Here is a 20324-nt window from a genome sequence, read left to right on the forward strand (position 1 = left end):
AGAACAGTTTGATGATCACCTTGTGAAAACAACATGTCAGCTGATTCCTGTTGTTAAATGACAGGAACAAATAAACTCCAGTAGTTTTGACTTTAATCAAAGTGTAAATGTCACAGTTGGAGCTGCTTTTTAACTCATTTTAACTCTTTTTAACTCATTTTAATCTGCAGGATGATTGAGGTGTAGAAGGGTGGAGATCCTGACTGTATTCTCCAGAGAGCAGATCAAGGAGAGGGAAACTAACTGTGCTGTTAGTGGTTCTATTCTCTAGAGCTGCTCTATGTTCTCTCTTTGCTCTTTGTCTTCAGATCTTCCATGATGATGTCATGGAGTCGAGGGTCTGTTCAGACAGAATGAACCTCTGGAAGATGTCGTCAGCATCACTTTCCCTGAAGCAGCAGCTCAAACTGAGGACGTTTCCTTTCAGTTTCTACCTAACATCAGTTTGATTTGTCTACTTGTCTTCCTCTGTGTTGCAGCAGATGTTGGAGATCCTGAAGGAGATGGAGGAAGTCCCAGGAATCCAGAAGGACCAGAGACTCGTCCGTTACCTTTTGATGTTTTGCTCCCAGAAGTAAGATGATGAATGGAATGGAGGACATCATAGAAGTAGAGTACTCAATACTGTGAGTCTTTGTAAACCTCTCTACCTGCACCTTGTCAAGGTCTTTCAGATCCTCATCATCATCCTGATGAAGGTCCTACAAGGCCTGAGGCAGAGGTCATCATAGCCAGAGGGAGAACGTTCTAACATGTTCTCACAGGGGAACCGACCGGACATGATGAACAAGAGAGTCTGAAGGCCTCAGGGGAGGTAGTAGTAATCCTATATCTTCCTACTACCGGTGATGTAGTAGTAATCCTATATCTTCCTACTACCGGTGATGTAGTAGTAATCCTGTATCTTCCTACTACATCACCGAAAGTGGAAGTAATCCTATATCTTCCTACTACATCCGGTGATGTAGTAGTAATCCTATATCTTCCTACTACATCCGGTGATGTAGTAGTAATCCTATATCTTCCTACTACCTCCGGTGATGTAGTAGTAATCCTATATCTTACTACTACATCCGGTGATGTAGTAGTAATCCTATATCTTCCTACTACATCCGGTGATGTAGCAGTAATCCTATATCTTCCTACTACATCCGGTGATGTAGCAGTAATCCTATATCTTCCTACTACCTCCGGTGATGTAGTAGTAATCCTATATCTTCCTACTACATCCGGTGATGTAGTAGTAATCCTATATCTTCCTACTACCTCCGGTGATGTAGTAGTAATCCTATATCTTCCTACTACATCCGGTGATGTAGTAGTAATCCTATATCTTACTACTGCATCCGGTGATGAAGTAGTAATCCTATATCTTCCTAGTACATCCGCTGATGTAGTAGTAATCCTATATCTTCCTACTACATCCGGTGATGAAGTAGTAATCCTATATCTTCCTAGTACATCCGGTGATGTAGTAGTAATCCTATATCTTCCTACTACATCCGCTGATGTAGTAGTAATCCTATATCTTCCTAGTACATCCGGTGATGTAGTAGTAATCCTATATCTTCCTACTACATCCGCTGATGTAGTAGTAATCCTATATCTTCCTACTACATCCGGTGATGTAGTAGTAATCCTATATCTTCCTACTACCTCTGGTGATGTAGTAGTAATCCTGTATCTTCCTACTACATCACCGGATGTAGTAGTAATCCTATATCTTCCTAGTACATCCGCTGATGTAGTAGTAATCCTATATCTTCCTACTACCTCTGGTGATGTAGTAGTAATCCTATATCTTCCTAGTACATCACCGGATGTAGTAGTAATCCTATATCTTCCTAGTACATCACCGGATGTAGTAGTAATCCTATATCTTCCTACTACATCCAGTGATGTAGTAGTAATCCTATATCTTCCTACTACATCCGGTGATGTAGTAGTAATCCTATATCTTCCTACTACATCCGGTGATGTAGTAGTAATCCTATATCTTCCTACTACATCCTGTGATGTAGTAGTAATCCTATATCTTCCTACTACATCCGGTGATGTAGCAGTAATCCTATATCTTCCTACTACATCCGGTGATGTAGCAGTAATCCTATATCTTCCTACTACCTCCGGTGATGTAGTAGTAATCCTATATCTTCCTACTACATCCGGTGATGTAGTAGTAATCCTATATCTTCCTACTACCTCCGGTGATGTAGTAGTAATCCTATATCTTCCTGTGTTCACCTGATAGTAGAGTGAAGCTGCACTGCTGTCGCTCATCACCATCTAATCTATTGGAATCTGTATATTTGCATAATTTCTCTAAAATCCAGAATATATTGATAGAGTGACACTGAGAAGTTAATCCATGTATTTACTTCCAGAGTAACTATTGTACCTCCCTATTATCAGGGGGTCCAAGTCACTGCTTAAAAAGTCTTCAACTAATTCTAAAGATCTTAAAGAACTGCTGGTCCCAGATCTCCCCAGAAGAACTCTTGGTTCTCAGAGTGCTGGCTTACTGGAGGTTCCTAGCTTTTCTAAAAGTAGAATGGAGGCAGAGCTTTCAGCTTTCTGGTTCCTCTGATGTGGAACCAGATCCAGTTTCAGTTAAAGAGTCTGACACAGCCTCTCATGTTCAGGTTAGGATGAAGACTTTTCTATTAAAGTTTCCAGTGAGAGCTGCTTCAGGACACCTGAGACCATTTTCTAGTGAAGCTGCCAGAGGTTCAGACTGCTGGAGGACCGAAACTGAGCTTCTGTCCTTTTTATTCACCTCTATTACATGTCACTATTACATGTCACTATTACATGTCATTATTACATGTCACTATTACACGTCACTATTACACGTCACTATTACATGTCACTATTACACGTCACTATTACATGTCACTATTACATGTCACTATTACATGTCATTATTACATGTCACTATTACATGTCACTATTACACGTCACTATTACACGTCACTATTACATGTTACTATTACATGTCACTATTACATGTCACTATTACATGTCACTATTACATGTCATTATTACACGTCACTATTACATGTCACTATTACATGTCACTATTACACGTCACTATTACATGTCATTATTACATGTCACTATTGCACGTCACTATTACACGTCACTATTACATGTCACTATTACACGTCACTATTACACGTCACTATTACATGTCACTATTACATGTCACTATTACATGTCATTATTACACGTCACTATTACATGTCACTATTACATGTCACTATTACACGTCACTATTACATGTCATTATTACATGTCACTATTACACGTCACTATTACACGTCACTATTACATGTCACTATTACACGTCACTATTACACGTCACTATTACACGTCACTATTACATGTCACTATTACACGTCACTATTACACGTCATTATTACATGTCACTATTACACGTCACTATTACACGTCACTATTACACGTCACTATTACACGTCACTATTACATGTCACTATTACATGTCACTATTACATGTCACTATTACATGTCACTAACATTTACCTTTCTCTCCTGTAGTCCGTGCTCTCTGCCGGATGTCTGACAGTGGAGCTGAAGGTGGATTGAAGCCTCCTGTCCTGATCAGTCTTCCGGGTGGATCTCTCTCTTATCTATCTGTCTGTCCTCTGTCCTCTCCTCTGTCCTCTCCTCTGTCCTCTGTCCTCTCCTCTGTCCTCTGTTCTCTCCTCTGTCCTCTCCTCTGTCCTCTGTCCTCTCCCCCCACCCGGCCAGCAGGAAGCCTCCACCTCTGAGTCTGCTTTCTGCAGGTCTCTTCCTGTTAGAGGGACTTCTTCCTTTCCACCGTCGCTCATGTGGATTAGTTGGGTTTTCTCTATTAAAGTACCCTGTGATTGTATATATAATAAAGAACAATGACATGATTTATGATGGTTTGATTCTTTTAAAGTTGTCATAGGTAGGTCATGTTGAAGGTTTGTCATGGACATTTCCTCCTTCCTGCTGAAGAAACTACAGTTATTCTCCATTCTGGTCCTTTGTTTTGCTTCATGCAGCCACATTGTCACTGGATGAATGAAGGAGGCAGATCAGTTTAGTAGCTGACCTCTGACCTCTGACCCTGAGCTTCACTGTGGTTACAGCTGACCGCTGACCTCTGACCCTGAGCTTCACTGTGGTTACAGCTGACCTCTGACCTCTGACCCTGAGCTTCACTGTGGTTACAGCTGCAGCAGAGTTAGAGAACTTAGTCAATCATGTAGGCAGGAAGTATAAAACAGAATAAACTTCTGTTAGTGGCTCACCAACAATCTGGATATAAACCGACATGTAAATGTAGAGCAGAATTTAGAATCGAGCAGAGTGGAGTTAGATGAGACACTTTTCTTATTTTGTCCTGAAGGGAAGGAAATATGACAAATATACATCCTGAAATAATTCTACCTTGTTTCTTTATCAATAATTCATTTCCATTAAAACATTATTGCCTCAAATATCAACGTTTTAATGTGTTTTCAGAAGGTTTGTAGTGATTCCATCTGATCCTGGAGATCAGTCAGAGGCTGTTTTTATCATGATTCTTCAATTTTAAATCCTCCTCACTAACATTTCTAAAGGTTTCATCATTTACAGTAATAATGATTTAAAGTAATTCAGTATTTTGTTTAGAATAAGAAGAATCATACAGTATCTAAAGAAATTCAGGATCTCCTTCACTGTACTTTTTGGTTCTAAGTATTCTTCCCTCTTCATCATGAGAGTGAATCTTTTCTTTCTAGGATGTTTTTATAAACTGAATGTGGATTATGATGGTTTGTTCTCCTTCCTCACTCCACTTGGCTCTGGACCTTAGAAATACTCTCTGAGCTTTATTCAGATACAATCTACCTGGATGGACCTTCCAGTGTACTTGTACTTCCCAGAACTGAACATGACCCATGAAGCCATGACGTAACTTTAGCCACTGACGTCATTCTGCCTTTTAAATATGGCGGCGACCACAAACACGTATGACGGCGCCCTTACGCCGCCATTATTTAATACCGCACTGGCGGGGTTTCAATTCTGGAGAAGTACGGTCGCACTGCGGATCATGTACTCCTGCCTCCCACCGACAGTGGCGCTGTGATTGTGTTTTGGAACAAAATGGCGGAACAATGTGGCGACGATCACAAGGAAGCAGCCATATTGTCGGCCATTTTGGATTCCCCACTGGCAGCCTCTTGAGTTAGGAGGGACAATGGACCTACCTCAAGTTTCCTGGGTTACGGTTAGAGAAGAACTACTGACCCTTTGAGCAGTAAATGTCCCGACTGCGGTTTCTTGCTCCCCCGTTTTCATGTTCCACAAGTTTTTTTTTCACAATCTAACCTTGAAAATCTGAATTTCTACACGTCATCGTTCACTTCGTCTGCTGTCGGAATCTCATCATGTGATATTGGAACAATGATTAATGAATGATGTAAATGTGAAGATGGAAAAAGGACTGAACCACAGAGAAATTCGTTTACGATAGTTGTTTCGGAGCAGCTGACCTGAGGACGCCTCATGACCTCGTCGTGGTGCCTTCAGGTTCCCTGGGAATTCTTGGGTGGAATAAACTCAAGGTGGGCGTATTCCAGACGTTCCCATAAAAACATCGACAGAGGCAGCTGCACAGCTGGACGTCGTGATTGTCAAGCGCTCTGGGCAGAGTCCCAACGTTATGGAGGATCGGAAATAAAAGAATGGAACGCAGCACAGAACAGATTCTACATAAACTTTATTTTGTTGCAATAATTCCAGCATTTTTGACATTTTAACTGTTTTACATCCACATTAAAGTGTTTCCTTCCCAGATGCTTGTCAAGACAAAACTTCATGTTTAGATTCACACAAGACAAGGCCCGCCCCAATGAGGCAAGGCCCCGCCCCATTAAGATGAGGCCCCACCCACTGGCGGTCCAGGTTCCACACACAGTGTGAACACGGTTCTTAGTGGGATGTTCAGGTGTCCAGACAAGTGAGACAAGGCCCTGCCTCCCGTGGACAGAGGCCACGCCCCATGACTCCAGGTCCCAGGTGAGACGAGGCTGTCCACAGACTGCAAGCTGCGCTTTTAAAAACTACAGTAACTGACATCTGTCCTTGCAATCTCATTGGTCCACAAAGTAAGCTCCTCCCACCTTGGTGTGAATCGATTAAAATAAAATAAAAAAATCACAACAATAATCAGTTCATCAATACATCAACTAGACACGAAGAAGCTGAAGAGACTACAGAGTGCCAGAGAGACCAGAACAGGTGAAGACAAGGTGAGACCAGGTGAGGACCAGGTGTTTGTGGACCAGCAGTAGTGACTTGTCGCTAGCGACAGTAAGGCAGCGGGCAGCAGCTTTAAGGCCGACGGTTACCATAGAAACAGCTCATGATTTTACTAACCAACATAAATTGGCTGATATGGAGTCAACACCATGTCACGATTCATTAAACAGTTTTGTTTCTGATCAGTCTAAATCGGGATTCTGATTGGCCCAAAAAATATCCCACAAAACAAAAAAAACTAATAAAACTAACTTTAACATAAAAAAACCTGAAAAATCTAAATTTGAACGTTGAAACAGTTTGCAATTTAAAACTGAGGAGCGAGAGGCTAAACGACTGGTAAACAGGTTTGTTTACATGTCAATGACAGATCAGACGGAAAGATGGACAACACCTGAGGCCCCGCCCACATTTGCTTCCAGCAGCTGTCAATCATGAGGTGTCCTCTTCCTGCCATCAGGGCGGGGCTTAACAAGCTGTAGTGGCCCCGGCAGCCACCGGGAGCAGAGTGTGTGTGTCGGCCATCTTTGTATGCAATCTGCAGTTGTTTTGTTTTTTGTTTTTTTTACAAATTAAAGCTACAGATTGAAATTTAAAGAAGAATAAATTACTTTCTAATAAACAAAGACTGGATAACTCGCTCTGATTGGTGGCTCCGCTAACAGGCTAGCTAACAGGCCAGCTACCAAAACAAGTGTGTAAAAGAGAAGCTTCGTTGGTTTAGGTTAGTGAACCTTCCAGTTATAGTGGCACTAAAAACTACAATTACAAAAAGTTGATTTGGCCAATGAAAGACTCCTGAGGGACTCCAGCTCTGATTGGCCGGCCGGCCCACCAGCTGGAGTTAAAATTTATAACTAAACACTGTCATGAAGTTTCCGAACTAAAAGTGCTTTTCTCTGCGATACAGAGCTTAATCGCTAACTTGATTTGTTAGAGTGTATGCTGCCCTATAATCTGATGTGCCGTTACCGTGGTGATCAGGTAACGTGTGTCCTACAAGCTAACGTCATTAGCATGAGACTAGCATGCTAATGCCGAGTGGGAGATTAGTTAGCGTTAATCGATTATACTTGGCAGACGATGGTAACGGCACGAGGCTAATGGCAGTGCTCGGTGATGTCGACGACCACGGCCTTCCGCCAGCTGAACAGGAAGTAGCCCATCCCGGCGCCGGCCGCCACAGCGATGCACAGGTAGCCGTTGTATGTCATGAAGACGAGCATCAGGAAGTAGCTGACGACGACCTGGACGATGTGCAGCAGGGTCTGCATGAAGTGGGCGGGGCTTAGCATCCGCTGCCTGTCCGGACAACACAAGGCGTTAGCATCACAGTTAGCTTGATGGACATCTCATCTCAGGTTAGCATAACTTCCATCAATGTGAGCAGTTAGCATTTAGCTGTCAGCATTAGTATTCACCACTCTGATGATTTAGCCGTCTCAGTGAAATGATCAAGACCATGCTAACAGCTAAATGTGCTAACACTACGTAAGCTGAAGCAAGACATTAATGCTAACACCACCGCTTATAAACGAGTTATTTCAGAAACATTAGTGGTTAGCATAAGTGTTTCATAAAACCAGAACCAGAACTGGTGCAAAGTCCTAGAACAGGAACAGTGCAAGGTCCTGGGCCAGAAGCAGAACAACAACCAAAAGCCAGAACCAGGACAAGATGAGATCAAAATCTAACCCAAGAACCAAACTACGGCTCGGACCAGATCCAGGAAAAAAACAACCAAAACCAGAAGTTGGACCAGGATCCAGATCAGAGACGTTACCTTAGAGACCTTTCAGGGGGGCGGGACTTTGCTCTGATCCCATGGTGACTGCCAATCAGTGAGCAGACAATGGTCATGTGACGCGGGCGATGGCGGCCCGTTAATGTAGCATTAGCATAGCATTAGCAACATACCCAACAGTCTTGTGAGTCTCCATGAGCACCGTCCCGTCGGTGCCAGGCAGCGGCATGGAGTTGTAGCGTACGTTGACCTGACTGCGGCGCAGCAGAAACTCGCGGCCAATCTTCAGACCTTCGTACAGGGCGGCCAATAGGAAGACCCCGATACAGGCGGCCACCATCTCTGTTTGGACGACAGGACGGAGGCGGGGTCAGCACATCGTGAAGGTGGAAAACAGAAACTTTTAAAAAGGTGTGAATGACCGACCGCCAGCTGAGTTGATGACAAGTCCGGAGAAGAGCAGCTCCACGCCGATGTAGTCCAGGTTAAAAGTCTAGACAACAACACAACAGTGTGACATCATTGTGACGTCACCAGCCTTTAGCTCAGTCCGGTGATGTGTCGTTAGCTCGGCCCCTCACCATGCCGTGCCCTGAATGGACCCCTCCTCCTCCTCCTCCTCCTCCATGGTCGTGGTTGTGGGTGGTGGGTGGAGCCGAGGTGTGGTGGCTGTGGTCCATGTGATCCATGGCTGAGGGACACAAGAGCTTCCATGACTCAGCTGCCACATACACACAGACACACACATATATATATATATATATGAAATCAATTATTATCAAAATGTATCGTCACTCATTTACTGGTTTCATGGATCTATTTATAGCTCCAAAAGAAAAAAAGAACCCGACAACAATGATTCTGACACACACACACACACACACACACACACACACACACACACACACACACACACACACACACACACACACACACACACACACACACACACACACACACACACACACACACACACACACACACACACACACACACACACACACACACACACACACACACACACACACACACACACACACACACACACACACACACACACACACACACACACACACACACACGACCTGCTGAGCTTCAAATCCACCTGAAATTAGTCTAACCAGATTTAAACCAGAGTACTAACCCATCTGAACCAGTTTAAGCCAGGTCAAACCAGTTTAAAACTAGTTTCAAGTTTAAACTAGTTTAAACCAGAGTGATAACCTGTCTGAACCGTCTAAACCAGTCTAATCCGGTGTCTTACCGGTGCTCCGCGATGCCGACTCGTCCGCAGACACACGCAGACTGAGTCCTGGTGACATCGCGGCGGTCCGCCCATCCCACTGTAACCATGGTAACAGCCCCACATCACTGGCCCCCTTAATCTGATTGGCCGTCGAGCCCCGAGGCCAGGAAACAGCGAGCCGGCCAATCGGTGCGCTGCGAATGGCCGGCTGTCATCGGCCAATTAGATCATGGCGCGCTAAGAGAAAGGACAGCGGTCGCCGACAGCAACACTCGGGCTGTCTGTTCAGACGAGCCGGCGTCGTACACGTCTTAACTTTTAACGAAATCCAATTAAATCCTCATCAAGTGCAACGAAAACAGGCTGCATTCAGAATCTCACACACACACACACACACACACACACACACACACACACACACACACACACACACACACACACACACACACACACACACACACACACACACACACACACACACACACACACACACACACACACACACACACACACACACACACACACACACACACACACACACACACACACACACACACACACACACACACGACGTGCGTGTTGTAAAAAGTTGTGTATCTTTATGTACGGAGACGTTTACGACACAAAACTTTTAGTCCACAGTTGGGTAACCATGGCGATTGCTCGTTCACACTCACCTCGTTTCTGAAAAGTTTGATTGGCTGATCCACCTGAAGAGGAGCGGGCGATCCAGAAGACCTGAGAGAGAGAGTGAGAGAGAGAGCCTTGAACACACTGACAACCGCAGGAGACTCAGCCAATCAGACGCTGCCTGCAGATCACGCGGCCTCTGATTGGACGCTTCTCCTTCATGTGATTGACAGCTGTAAACTGCGAGAACACGGCAGCACCTGACGAATTCCACCTGCCAGGTGAACAGTCTGTGTCACAGCGGGTACGTCTGAAAAGTCCCTCCTATCTCATTGTCTATGGACTTTACCTTAACCCCTGGATGACATCACAGGGTGAAGGAAAGGTGTTAGGAGGCTTCCTAAAGGAGTTAGTGAAAGGTGTTAGGAGGCTTCCTAAAGTAGTTAGTGAAAGGTGTTAGGAGGCTTCCTAAAGTAGTTAGTGAAAGGTGTTAGGAGGCTTCCTAAAGGAGTTAAGGAAAGGTGTTAGGAGGCTTCCTAAAGGAGTCAAGGAAAGGTGATCACGGTGGTGAGGCAGTCAGACTTTCAGCATCAGTGGTTCCTAGGCTAAAGGAGGTTCTAAAGGAAGCATCAGTGGTTCCTAGGTTAAAGGAGGTTCTAAAGGAACCATCAGTGGTTCCTAGGCTAAAGGAGGTTCTAAAGGAACCATCTGTGGTTCCTAGGCTAAAGGAGGTTCTAAAGCAGGGGTCTCAAACTCACGGCCCGCGGGCCATTTGCGGCCTGCGAGACGATATTTTGTGGCCCGCACCCTGCTGCTAAAGTATAACGTTAATCCGGCCCGCGATTGAAGTGAAACTCCAAAGCAGGAAGTGAGAGTAGACGTGACGTTGAGTTTACTTACTTTGGTAAGTTCATGTACTTTAAAAGATTGTTGGGGCATGACATGTCTTTTGCACGTAGAATTATTTCAGTGGTTAATATTTTCACTCTCACGTTCGACAGTATTGGGAATTGGTTAGATAAGAACGTCTTTTCCACTAATCAATCTGTAAACGTTGATCTTTGATAACTTTGATAACACCCAATAGGCAGCATCACCCCCCCCCCCCCCCCACACACACACACACACACACACAAAACCCTCTTCACTCCTGGTTTCACACCCACAACTAATAAACCAAACTAAACTAGATGAGTTAACTAACTACATCATCACAACACAATCATTACCAACACTACAAACCTAAAATAACCCCGACTGCTTTGTTCCTGTAGTTAGTTAACTCATCTAGTTTAGTTTGGTTTATTAGTTGTGGGTGGGCAACCAGGAGTGAAGAGGGTTCTGTGGGGTCTGGTCCTGTCATGTGGGGTCTGGTCCTGTCATGTGGGGTCTGGTCCTGTCATGTGGGGTCTGGGGTCTGGTCCTGTCATGTGGGGTCTGGTCCTGTCATGTGGGGTCTGGTCCTGTCATGTGGGGTCTGGTCCTGTCATGTGGGGTCTGGTCCTGTCATGGTGCTCTTCATGGTAGGTGAGTGTTAAAGTAAAAGTTAGCATTATTTACATAAAATATGAAAGAGTCATATAATGAGTGCATCATTCTTTACTTGTCTTTATAAAGACCACAAACTGATAAGAATTGCTGCAGTCTGGAGATGATGGTCCACGTTCCACCACACGTAGCATGAAAGTCCACTTCCACTGGATCAGTATAATTGGAGAGGTGACGGTTCGAGGGACCTAAAAACTGCAGGTTGCTCGAGTCTCAACTGCTTCTTCACTCGAGCCAAATGTGGCTCAGATATGTGAGAAGAAGTGAAGGCAAGAGAACCCTGTTCAGAAGAACCGGTCATGATCTTCATTCAAGGTTCCATTCATGTTCAGGAAACTTCATGTTCACAAGAACTCATTAAAACTCTTAATAAAGGCATATGAGGATTTTTTTGTACAACTTTTTTTGTGGACTCCCTGATGCGGCCCAGCCTCACCCAGACTCGGCCTCCAGCGGCCCCCGGTACATCGAGTCTGAGACCCCGGCTCTAAAAGAAGCAACCAGCCTCCTTTCCTTTGCTTATTGAGAATTCAGACAGTCCTCATCATGGCCGCCGATCAATAGACCCCGCTTCCATGAGGTTCCACATGAAAACGCAGCGTTTGTGCCTTCGCGTTTCACAAAAGTTTTGTGTTTACGCAATAACGTTCTGAAAACGACGTCTATTTACTCAGCAACAGAAGAAAATATGTAGTTCTCTTATTGGGACACTAGTTGGTGCTGTTTTTAGTTTTAGTACTGAAGCCACACACACATGCAGCAGAGAACAACGAACTCTAAACATTAACAATGAGAGAACTAGTCGACAGACCACCAAGTTGGATTGTTATTATGGTGACTGTCAAAATAAAAGTACCAAGTCCCAGGGCAATATAGACGAGACTATAGAGTCATGACACCACGGAGGAAACCTTGCTCTGATTGGCCAGCTCCCTGCGCTTCCTGTTCCACCTGCTCAGACTGACGGTAAAGGACTTCAGAGAGCAGGACCAACCGGAACCGCTTCATCATCACATCAATACGTTCAAACAGGTCAAACGAAAAGTTTACTTCTGACTGACCCGGGTGTTTCTTAGGTATTTTATTATTTTCTGTTAAAACTCTATTTATACTGCAGCACATTCAGTGTGTGTTGTTTCTGGAGCTTCCTCATCCTCCTCTTCCTGCTGTTTACTCTCTCAGCTTCATTGTTCTCAGGGTTTTTTCCTCTTTCATCCAGACCCACAATTAACTCAGGTCAACACACACACACACACACGCGCGCGCGCACACACACACACACAGGTCAGGACTTTTGTTCTTAGACCGTGTACACGCGCTACCCTGTGATTCCGCGTGCACGCGCCTCTTGGAGTCCACGTCCTCCAGCCGGCGCTCGGGTCCAGCTGACACACAGCGGAGCTCCGCGGCCTCACACACACAACCCAGCTGAACCTGCCGCGCGGGGGGCGCCTGGAATCTCCGGTTTCAGTATAAAAGACCGAACGTATAAAATCGTGGATGTTTTTGATGGAGTTCGGTGCGCCAGGCAGCGGGGAGGCTAGCGTGTGGCAGCAGAGGTCACTGACAGTTCAAACACCGTGAAAAAAAACAGCCGACTCACCCGGAAACTCCCGCGGCTTCTCGCTTCTCTTCTCCTCCGCAGAAACACGAAGCTGAACGGAGAGCGGACAGAAACGCGACGGACGGGAGACGAGAAGAAAGAAGAAAGTCGCTTCAACTCCGCTCTGGCACCACGTCGCTCAATGCGTCATCACGTCTCACATAATGGAGGCGGGGCTTACACCTCACGTCGGTGTGGTCGCCATCTTGGATGAGGACGTCCTACAGTTTGTAAAAAAGCGCATTTGAGTTTCATATGATTTAAAATTGTTCAAGGCAGATTATTGCTTTGGTAACTTACATGATCTGCTCCTTTTTTCCGACACCGTGAGTTTCCTTAAACGCTCGGTTGAGCGGGTCCCTTTAAATTTTGTCACCGCAAGGAATTGTGGGGCAGCATGCGCTCGCCTCCTTTGCGTAAGGATGCATCCCTGGTTCCTAGGCTAAAGGAGGTTCTAAAGGAAGCATCAGTGGTTCCTAGGCTAAAGGAGGTTCTAAAGGAAGCATCAGTGGTTCCTAGGCTAAAGGAGGTTCTAAAGGAAGCATCAGTGGTTCCTAGGCTAAAGGAGGTTCTAAAGGAAGCATCAGTGGTTCCTAGGTTAAAGGAGGTTCTAAAGGAAGCATCAGTGGTTCCTAGGTTAAAGGAGGTTCTAAAGGAAGCAACCAGCCTCCTTTCCTTTGCTTATTGAGAATTCAGACAGTCCTCATCATGGCCGCCACACAGAACAGTTCCAGGGTTCAGGAGAAGTGGACAGAGAAGGAGTTCTGGGGGACAATTTGGACGGACCTCTAGTCTGAATGTGCATCAAATTTACACTCCAGTAGGATTTTTAAATGAAAATTTAGATTTATAATACTAAGACACTGTTAATGTGTGGGAAACCAAACATTTTCAGGCGGGTGGGTGGGAGGTTGACTTTCAGATGTGACATGTTCACTTAATTTTTTTATGGTATTGTATTTCACATTGTCTGTCTATAATGTTCAAAATGTCCCAAAAGTAAAGTTTAAAAAAAAAAAAAAAAAAAAAAACATTTCCAAAATGTTGTAGCACCAAATAGTTCTTATTTTTATTCACTCACTTATATGTTTTAAGTTACTTTTGTTTTGCACTGGTTTTTCTGTCTTGTTTGCACTATTTTACTATCTTTACTGTTTGGCACCTATCCCACGCAACCATTTCCTTGTATTGTATAAACTATGCCTGGCAATAAATCTGTTTCTGATTCTTACTCTATAGAATCACAATCAGCAATCATACTTATTAATAAAAAAATATGAATACAGTGTGTTTTGTATTGGTGCTGCCTTTATCACACATATGGTTAGATAAACAGAGCGAGATTCAGGGTTGTCATGTCACAGCCCAGACACACACACACACACACACACACACACACACACACACACACACACACACTCACACACACGTCAGGTTGACATTGATCAAAGTACCCAGAGAAAGGCCACGTAAGCAGCACATAGAGCTTGCTCAGTCCATACATATCTGACAAAGATCTCAGCTGTGACCTTAATACCTAACTTAATCAGTGCTGTTACAGTCCTAATAAAGTATTTTATTGGGAGAGGTCACGTTCACAAGAGCATCTTGGGCCACAGCGGAAGCCCAAACGAGGAAAATGTGTCGAAACGTCAATGAGTTGTGATTATCTCAACTGTATAAGTCAAAGTACAGGAGGAGGGGGTCCTCATCCAAGATGGCGGCCACGTCGCTCCAGCAGCATACTTTGAAATCTACTCCTATACATCTACAAACTTCCAACTTACTTCATGACCGTTTTCCAATTCCTAGAACACCAGCGTGACTCGCCTACGTCACCAGTAACTTTGCAGGACGTCCTGGAAGACACATCGATGTTAATGGAGACTTGGAACACGAGTCTGGATGATGGACCCTGAAGCTGAGGAGGAGGAGGAGGAGGAAGAGGAGGAGGAGGAGGAGGAGGAGAAGGAAGAGGAGGAGGAAGAGGAGAAGAAGGAAAAGAAGGAGGAGGAGGAGTAGAAGGAAGAGGAGGAGCAGGAGGAGGAGAAGAAGGAGGAGGAGGAAGAGGAAGAGGAGGAGAAGGAGGAAGAGGAAGAAGAGGAGGAGGAGGAAGAGGAGGAGAAGGAGGAGGAGGAGAAGAAGGAGGAAGAGGAGGAGGAGGAGAAGGAGGAAGAGGAGGAGGAGGAGGAAGAGGAGGAGGAGAAGGAGGAGGAGGAGAAGGAGGAAGAGGAGGAGGAGGAGGAGGAGGAGGAGGAGGTGGAGGAGGAGGAGGAGGAGGAGGAGGAGGAAGAGGAGGAGGAGGAGGAAGAGGAGGAGGAGAAGGAGGTGGAGGAGAAGGAGGAAGAGGAGGAGGAGGAGGAGGAGGAGGTGGAGGAGGAGGAGGAGGAGGAGGAGGAGGAGCAGGAGCAGGAGGAGGAGGAGGAGGAGGAACCTGCTTCAGCAGGAAGGTGATTTGTACCTGATATTTTATATGAAGATCTAAACTTTAGAACTTTATTGTAAAATAGTACCTTTTCTGTCACATACAGGCTGTGTATATTACAGTGTATTGTACCGTGTATAGTACAATGTACAGTACTGTGTTTAGTACCATGTACAGTACTGTATAAAGTACAGTGTATAGTTCTGTGTATAGTACAGTGTTACTATTACTTCTACCTCCTATGAGCCTTTATTTTACTCTTCCTCTCCTTGAACAATAAAAGCAGCTGATCAGAAATGTTCTACTAATACAAACTAGTATTTTACTGTTTTACTGAAGATCCCTGATGTTTATTAAATGAAGTAACCAGCTTTTCACATTCCTGCTGCTTGTTGTCATTAATATGTACTCTATTACATTTGTCTAATATACATCCTTAAGTACTCTGATCATTAGCTGTAATCAGTTCTCCTTAGAGTAAATACATAAATACACACATGGCTTACACTGTGTGAGAGTAAATACATAAATACACACATGGCTTATACTATCGAGCAAAGAAAGATATCAAGCAGAAGATAAAGGAAACTTTATTTAATAAACTTCAGCAGAACCTACAACAGTAAAAACACAAGTTAGAAACATTATGTACAAAGAAAAAGGGGTTAGCCCTAACCCTTCTAATTCTTCCTCCTGCTGGTCATCAGGTATTCTGCTGTACTGCTGATTGATGGTGTCACCTTCTAATTCTTCCTCCTGCTGGTCATCAGGCATTCTGCTGTACTGCTGGTTGATGGTGTCACCTTCTAATTCTTCCTCCTACTGGGGCCGTTGATGGTGCCACGTTCTAATTCTTCCTCCTGCTGGTGCCGTTGATGGTGTCACGTTCTAACTTCTCCTCCTGCTGGTGCCGTTGATGGTGTCACGTTCTAACTTCTCCTCCTGCTGGTGCCGTTGATGGTGTCACGTTCTAACTTCTCCTCCTGCTGGTGCCGTTGATGGTGCCACATTCTAATTCTTCCTCCTGCTGGGGCCGTTGATGGTGCCACATTCTAATTCTTCCTCCTGCTGGGGCCATTGATGGTGCCACATTCTAATTCTTCCTCCTGCTGGGGCCGTTGACGGCTTCCCAAAACTGCACAGGTCCGTTGTAGGTACCAGATCTGTCCGGGGCGGGGCTTGCGCATGCGCATGCGCCTGAGCTACCAGAGCTGTCCGGGGCGGGGCTTAAACCCGCGCATGGTGCTGACGTTTCACATTATGATTGGCTATGACGGCATTTCGCATTTTTACTGGCTGCAAGTTTCTCCCGTCACAGTATGAAGCTAACATTAGCTTTCAGTTAGCCTCGTAGCTCCGTGAAAAGCTAACAAGGCTGTGTGAGGTGAACAGGACGCTACGACTGGTTTTATGTCTCTGAATGTCCTGAAGCAGCAGTGACCTGTCTGGTTTAACGTCAGGAGGGTGTAGAGACTGAAGGTGTCTGGTGGAGCTTCAGGAGGGTGTAGAGGCTGAAGGTGTCTGGTGGAGCTTCAGGAGGGTGTAGAGGCTGAAGGTGTCTGGTGGAGCTTCAGGAGGGTGTAGAGGCTGAAGGTGTCTGGTGGAGCTTCAGGAGGGTGTAGAGACTGAAGGTGTCTGGTGGAGCTTCAGGAGGGTGTAGAGGCTGAAGGTGTCTGGTGGAGCTTCGTCTGATTATATGAAGTGTCCTTTTTCTGCCCACCTAATGCTGTGAAGACATGTAATGGGTGACAGTTTATTGTTTCACCTGCTGGAGACATGAGAAACAGACAAAATGTCTCTGAGTGTTTCCAAGACTGAAGATAAATATTGTGGCGACATGAATGAGAAGGAATGTTCAGATATAATGTAGAGATAAGTGACTGTTTTTATTATATTATCAAATACATACACAATATTATAATATTGTACATAGCGACAAAGGTAGAATTCTTATGAAAAAGTTTATCCATCCATCCATCCATCCATCCATCCATCCATCCATCCAGCCCATAATGCAGTTTGTTTATATGGAAGTTGCCGTAGATCATAATGTGTGTGACGTCTTTGACAAGCGCAGGCACGAACTCCGCCCCGGACCGATCTGGTAGCCTGAGCGCATGCGCAAGCCCCGCCCCGGACAGATCTGGTACCTACACCGTTTCCATGCATCCTCGAAAAAGTGGGCGGAGCGAGGATACATCCGGGTATTCCATGTGTACTCGGTGAGAAACCGTGTAGGTACCACATCTGTCTGGGCTACCATAGACATATACACTAGACCATAGACATATAAACTAGACTAGAACATAGACATATACACTAGACCATAGACATATACACTAGACCATAGACATATACACTAGACCATAGACATATAAACTAGACTAGAACATAGACATATACACTAGACCATAGACATATACACTAGACCATAGACATATACACTAGACCATAGACATATAAACTAGACTAGAACATAGACATATACACTAGACTAGAACATAGACATATAAACTAGACTAGACCATAGACATATACACTAGACTAGAACATAGACATATACACTATTAGAACATAGACATAAACACTAGAACATAGACATATACACTAGAACATAGACATATACACTAGACCATAGACATATGCACTAGACTAGAACATAGACATTTACACTAGAACATAGACATATACACTAGACCTTAGACATATACACTAGACCATAGACATATACACTAGACTAGACCATAGACATATACACTAGACCATAGACATATGCACTAGACTAGAACATAGACATTTACACTAGACCATAGACATATACACTAGACTAGACCATAGACATATACACTAGACCATAGACATATGCACTAGACTAGAACATAGACATTTACACTAGAACATAGACATATACACTAGACCATAGACATATACACTAGACTAGAACATAGACATATACACTAGAACATAGACATATACACTAGACCATAGACATATACACTAGAACATAGACATATACACTAGACCATAGACATATACACTAGACCATAGACATATACACTAGACCTTAGACATAAACACTAGACCATAGACATATACACTAGACTAGACCATAGACATATACACTAGACTAGAACATAGACATATACACTAGACCATAGACATATACACTAGAGCATAGACATATACACTAGACTAGACCATAGACATATACACTAGACTAGAACATAGACATATACACTAGACCATAGACATATACACTAGACCATAGACATATACACTAGACCATAGACATATACACTAGAGCATAGACATATACACTAGACTAGACCATAGACATATACACTAGACTAGAACATACACATATACACTAGACCATAGACATAAACACGAGACGCCACGCAGCCTGTGTCCGCCCACCGCTCCGTTACGTCAGAGCGGCCGCCATCTTGTGAGGGGCAAGTCTGCCCCGTCAGCCTAAACAAGTCTGTGTGACAGCGACGTGTTTTCTGAAGAAAACCAGGCAAATATACATTTAGAGGACTGTGAAGAATCACTGCTTTCATTTTTAATTTATTAAATTAAAAATCATTTCATTTATTTATTTATTTATTTATTTAATGTAGCATACTTCTATAAAGTCTAGAGAGGACATGGAAGCAGTTTGCAGACGGGACATTGGGACGCTGTCCTCTCCTTTTAGAGCAGCAACATGATGGAGCCATGACAACACTATGGAAAGTCTTTATTTACACACAATGGGACATTTATGTACAATGAACATGTACATTATAAAGGTATTACTTTTTTGTGGAACAAATTTCGATTTGTTTTAACATATTTACACACAATAACATATTTACCTGTTATACTTTCATTTATATTTACATAGTTACCTTTAATATTACATAGAAAATACTAGTTAGATATTTACCTATTCCATATTTATTTATTGTGACACATTTATCTATTATTCCATATTATATGACATATTCTCTTCCAGCTCTTCATTTATTAGATGTTTCCCTCTCAGTTCCTCCAGAAGACCCCCCACTGTGCTCTTTGCCCTCCGTTCTCCATCTCTTCATTCCTCTCCTCTCTTCTCAGACTCTCCACCTCGGCCATGGCTTCACTGAGTCTGGCTGTCAGAGCATCAGGACATGTGGGCAGTGATAGGAGAGGTCCTAGTGAGAAAAAGTACAAGAACAGAACACTGACTGGTTCTGAGACACTCATTTCTTTTGAAATGTAATCTTCTCCACACTGTAACTAAAATAGCCTCCGTCAGATGAACCCAATAGACCTTGATATTGTTGTTGTTGTTTGAGGGCGAGCTTCAGCCAGGGAATAGAGAGAACCACGGCTCCAGCTCATCTATGTCCCAAGTTAATGTTATATGAGCTAAACACAACGACAACAACAATAAATATGTTTGTCCTCCCTGTGGAAGGTAATCCCACGCTGTCCATTGTCCTCATTTTGTCTGTTTGTACAACCAAAAGCAGAACAGTGATGCGGTATCGTTGCTGAAGTCCTGACAAATGCCCCTCCCAAGATGGCGGACGCACTGAAGTATGTTCCTGTCTGTCCTGGGGCGTCTAGGGTGTTTGTCCATGGTCTAGTGTGTGTGTCTGCAATTCATAGGTGGGACCAATCAGAAACGTGCTTTGACGGAAGGGGCGTGGTTTCGGCGGAGCCACAATAGCGGCTCCAAGCGTCACATGATGCACACGATTGACTTCCCCTTTACTTCCACGATTTACTCTTATTCAGAAACATTTAATAAATGGGCGCTAGTGTGAAAAACTGATCCTTCAAACTTCTCAAATAT

At 44.1% G+C, this 20324-nt stretch overlaps 1 protein-coding gene across 2 annotated transcripts; it reads right to left on the reverse strand.

The window, feature by feature from the left end:
* Positions 1-5740: 5740 nt before the first annotated feature.
* On the reverse strand, positions 5741-13230 carry slc31a1 (solute carrier family 31 member 1). 2 transcript variants are annotated; one of them, XM_080476844.1, is made up of 7 exons: positions 13072-13230; positions 9968-10028; positions 8626-8735; positions 8471-8537; positions 8218-8386; positions 8084-8131; positions 5742-7602 (listed from the first exon to the last, which is right to left on the reverse strand). In XM_080476844.1, the coding sequence occupies exons 3-7, from the start codon at positions 8731-8733 to the stop codon at positions 7401-7403; spliced, it is 594 nt and encodes a 197-aa protein (XP_080332970.1). In that variant the 5' UTR covers positions 8734-8735; positions 9968-10028; positions 13072-13230; the 3' UTR covers positions 5742-7400. The 2 variants fall into 2 exon arrangements, with proteins under 2 accessions (XP_080332971.1, XP_080332970.1); XM_080476845.1 differs by lacking the exon at positions 8084-8131 and having other exon boundaries at positions 5741-7602.
* Positions 13231-20324: the final 7094 nt, after the last annotated feature.

Source organism: Lipophrys pholis, assembly GCF_963383615.2.
Source record: "Lipophrys pholis genome assembly, chromosome: 12".
Lineage (NCBI taxonomy): Eukaryota > Metazoa > Chordata > Actinopteri > Blenniiformes > Blenniidae > Lipophrys > Lipophrys pholis.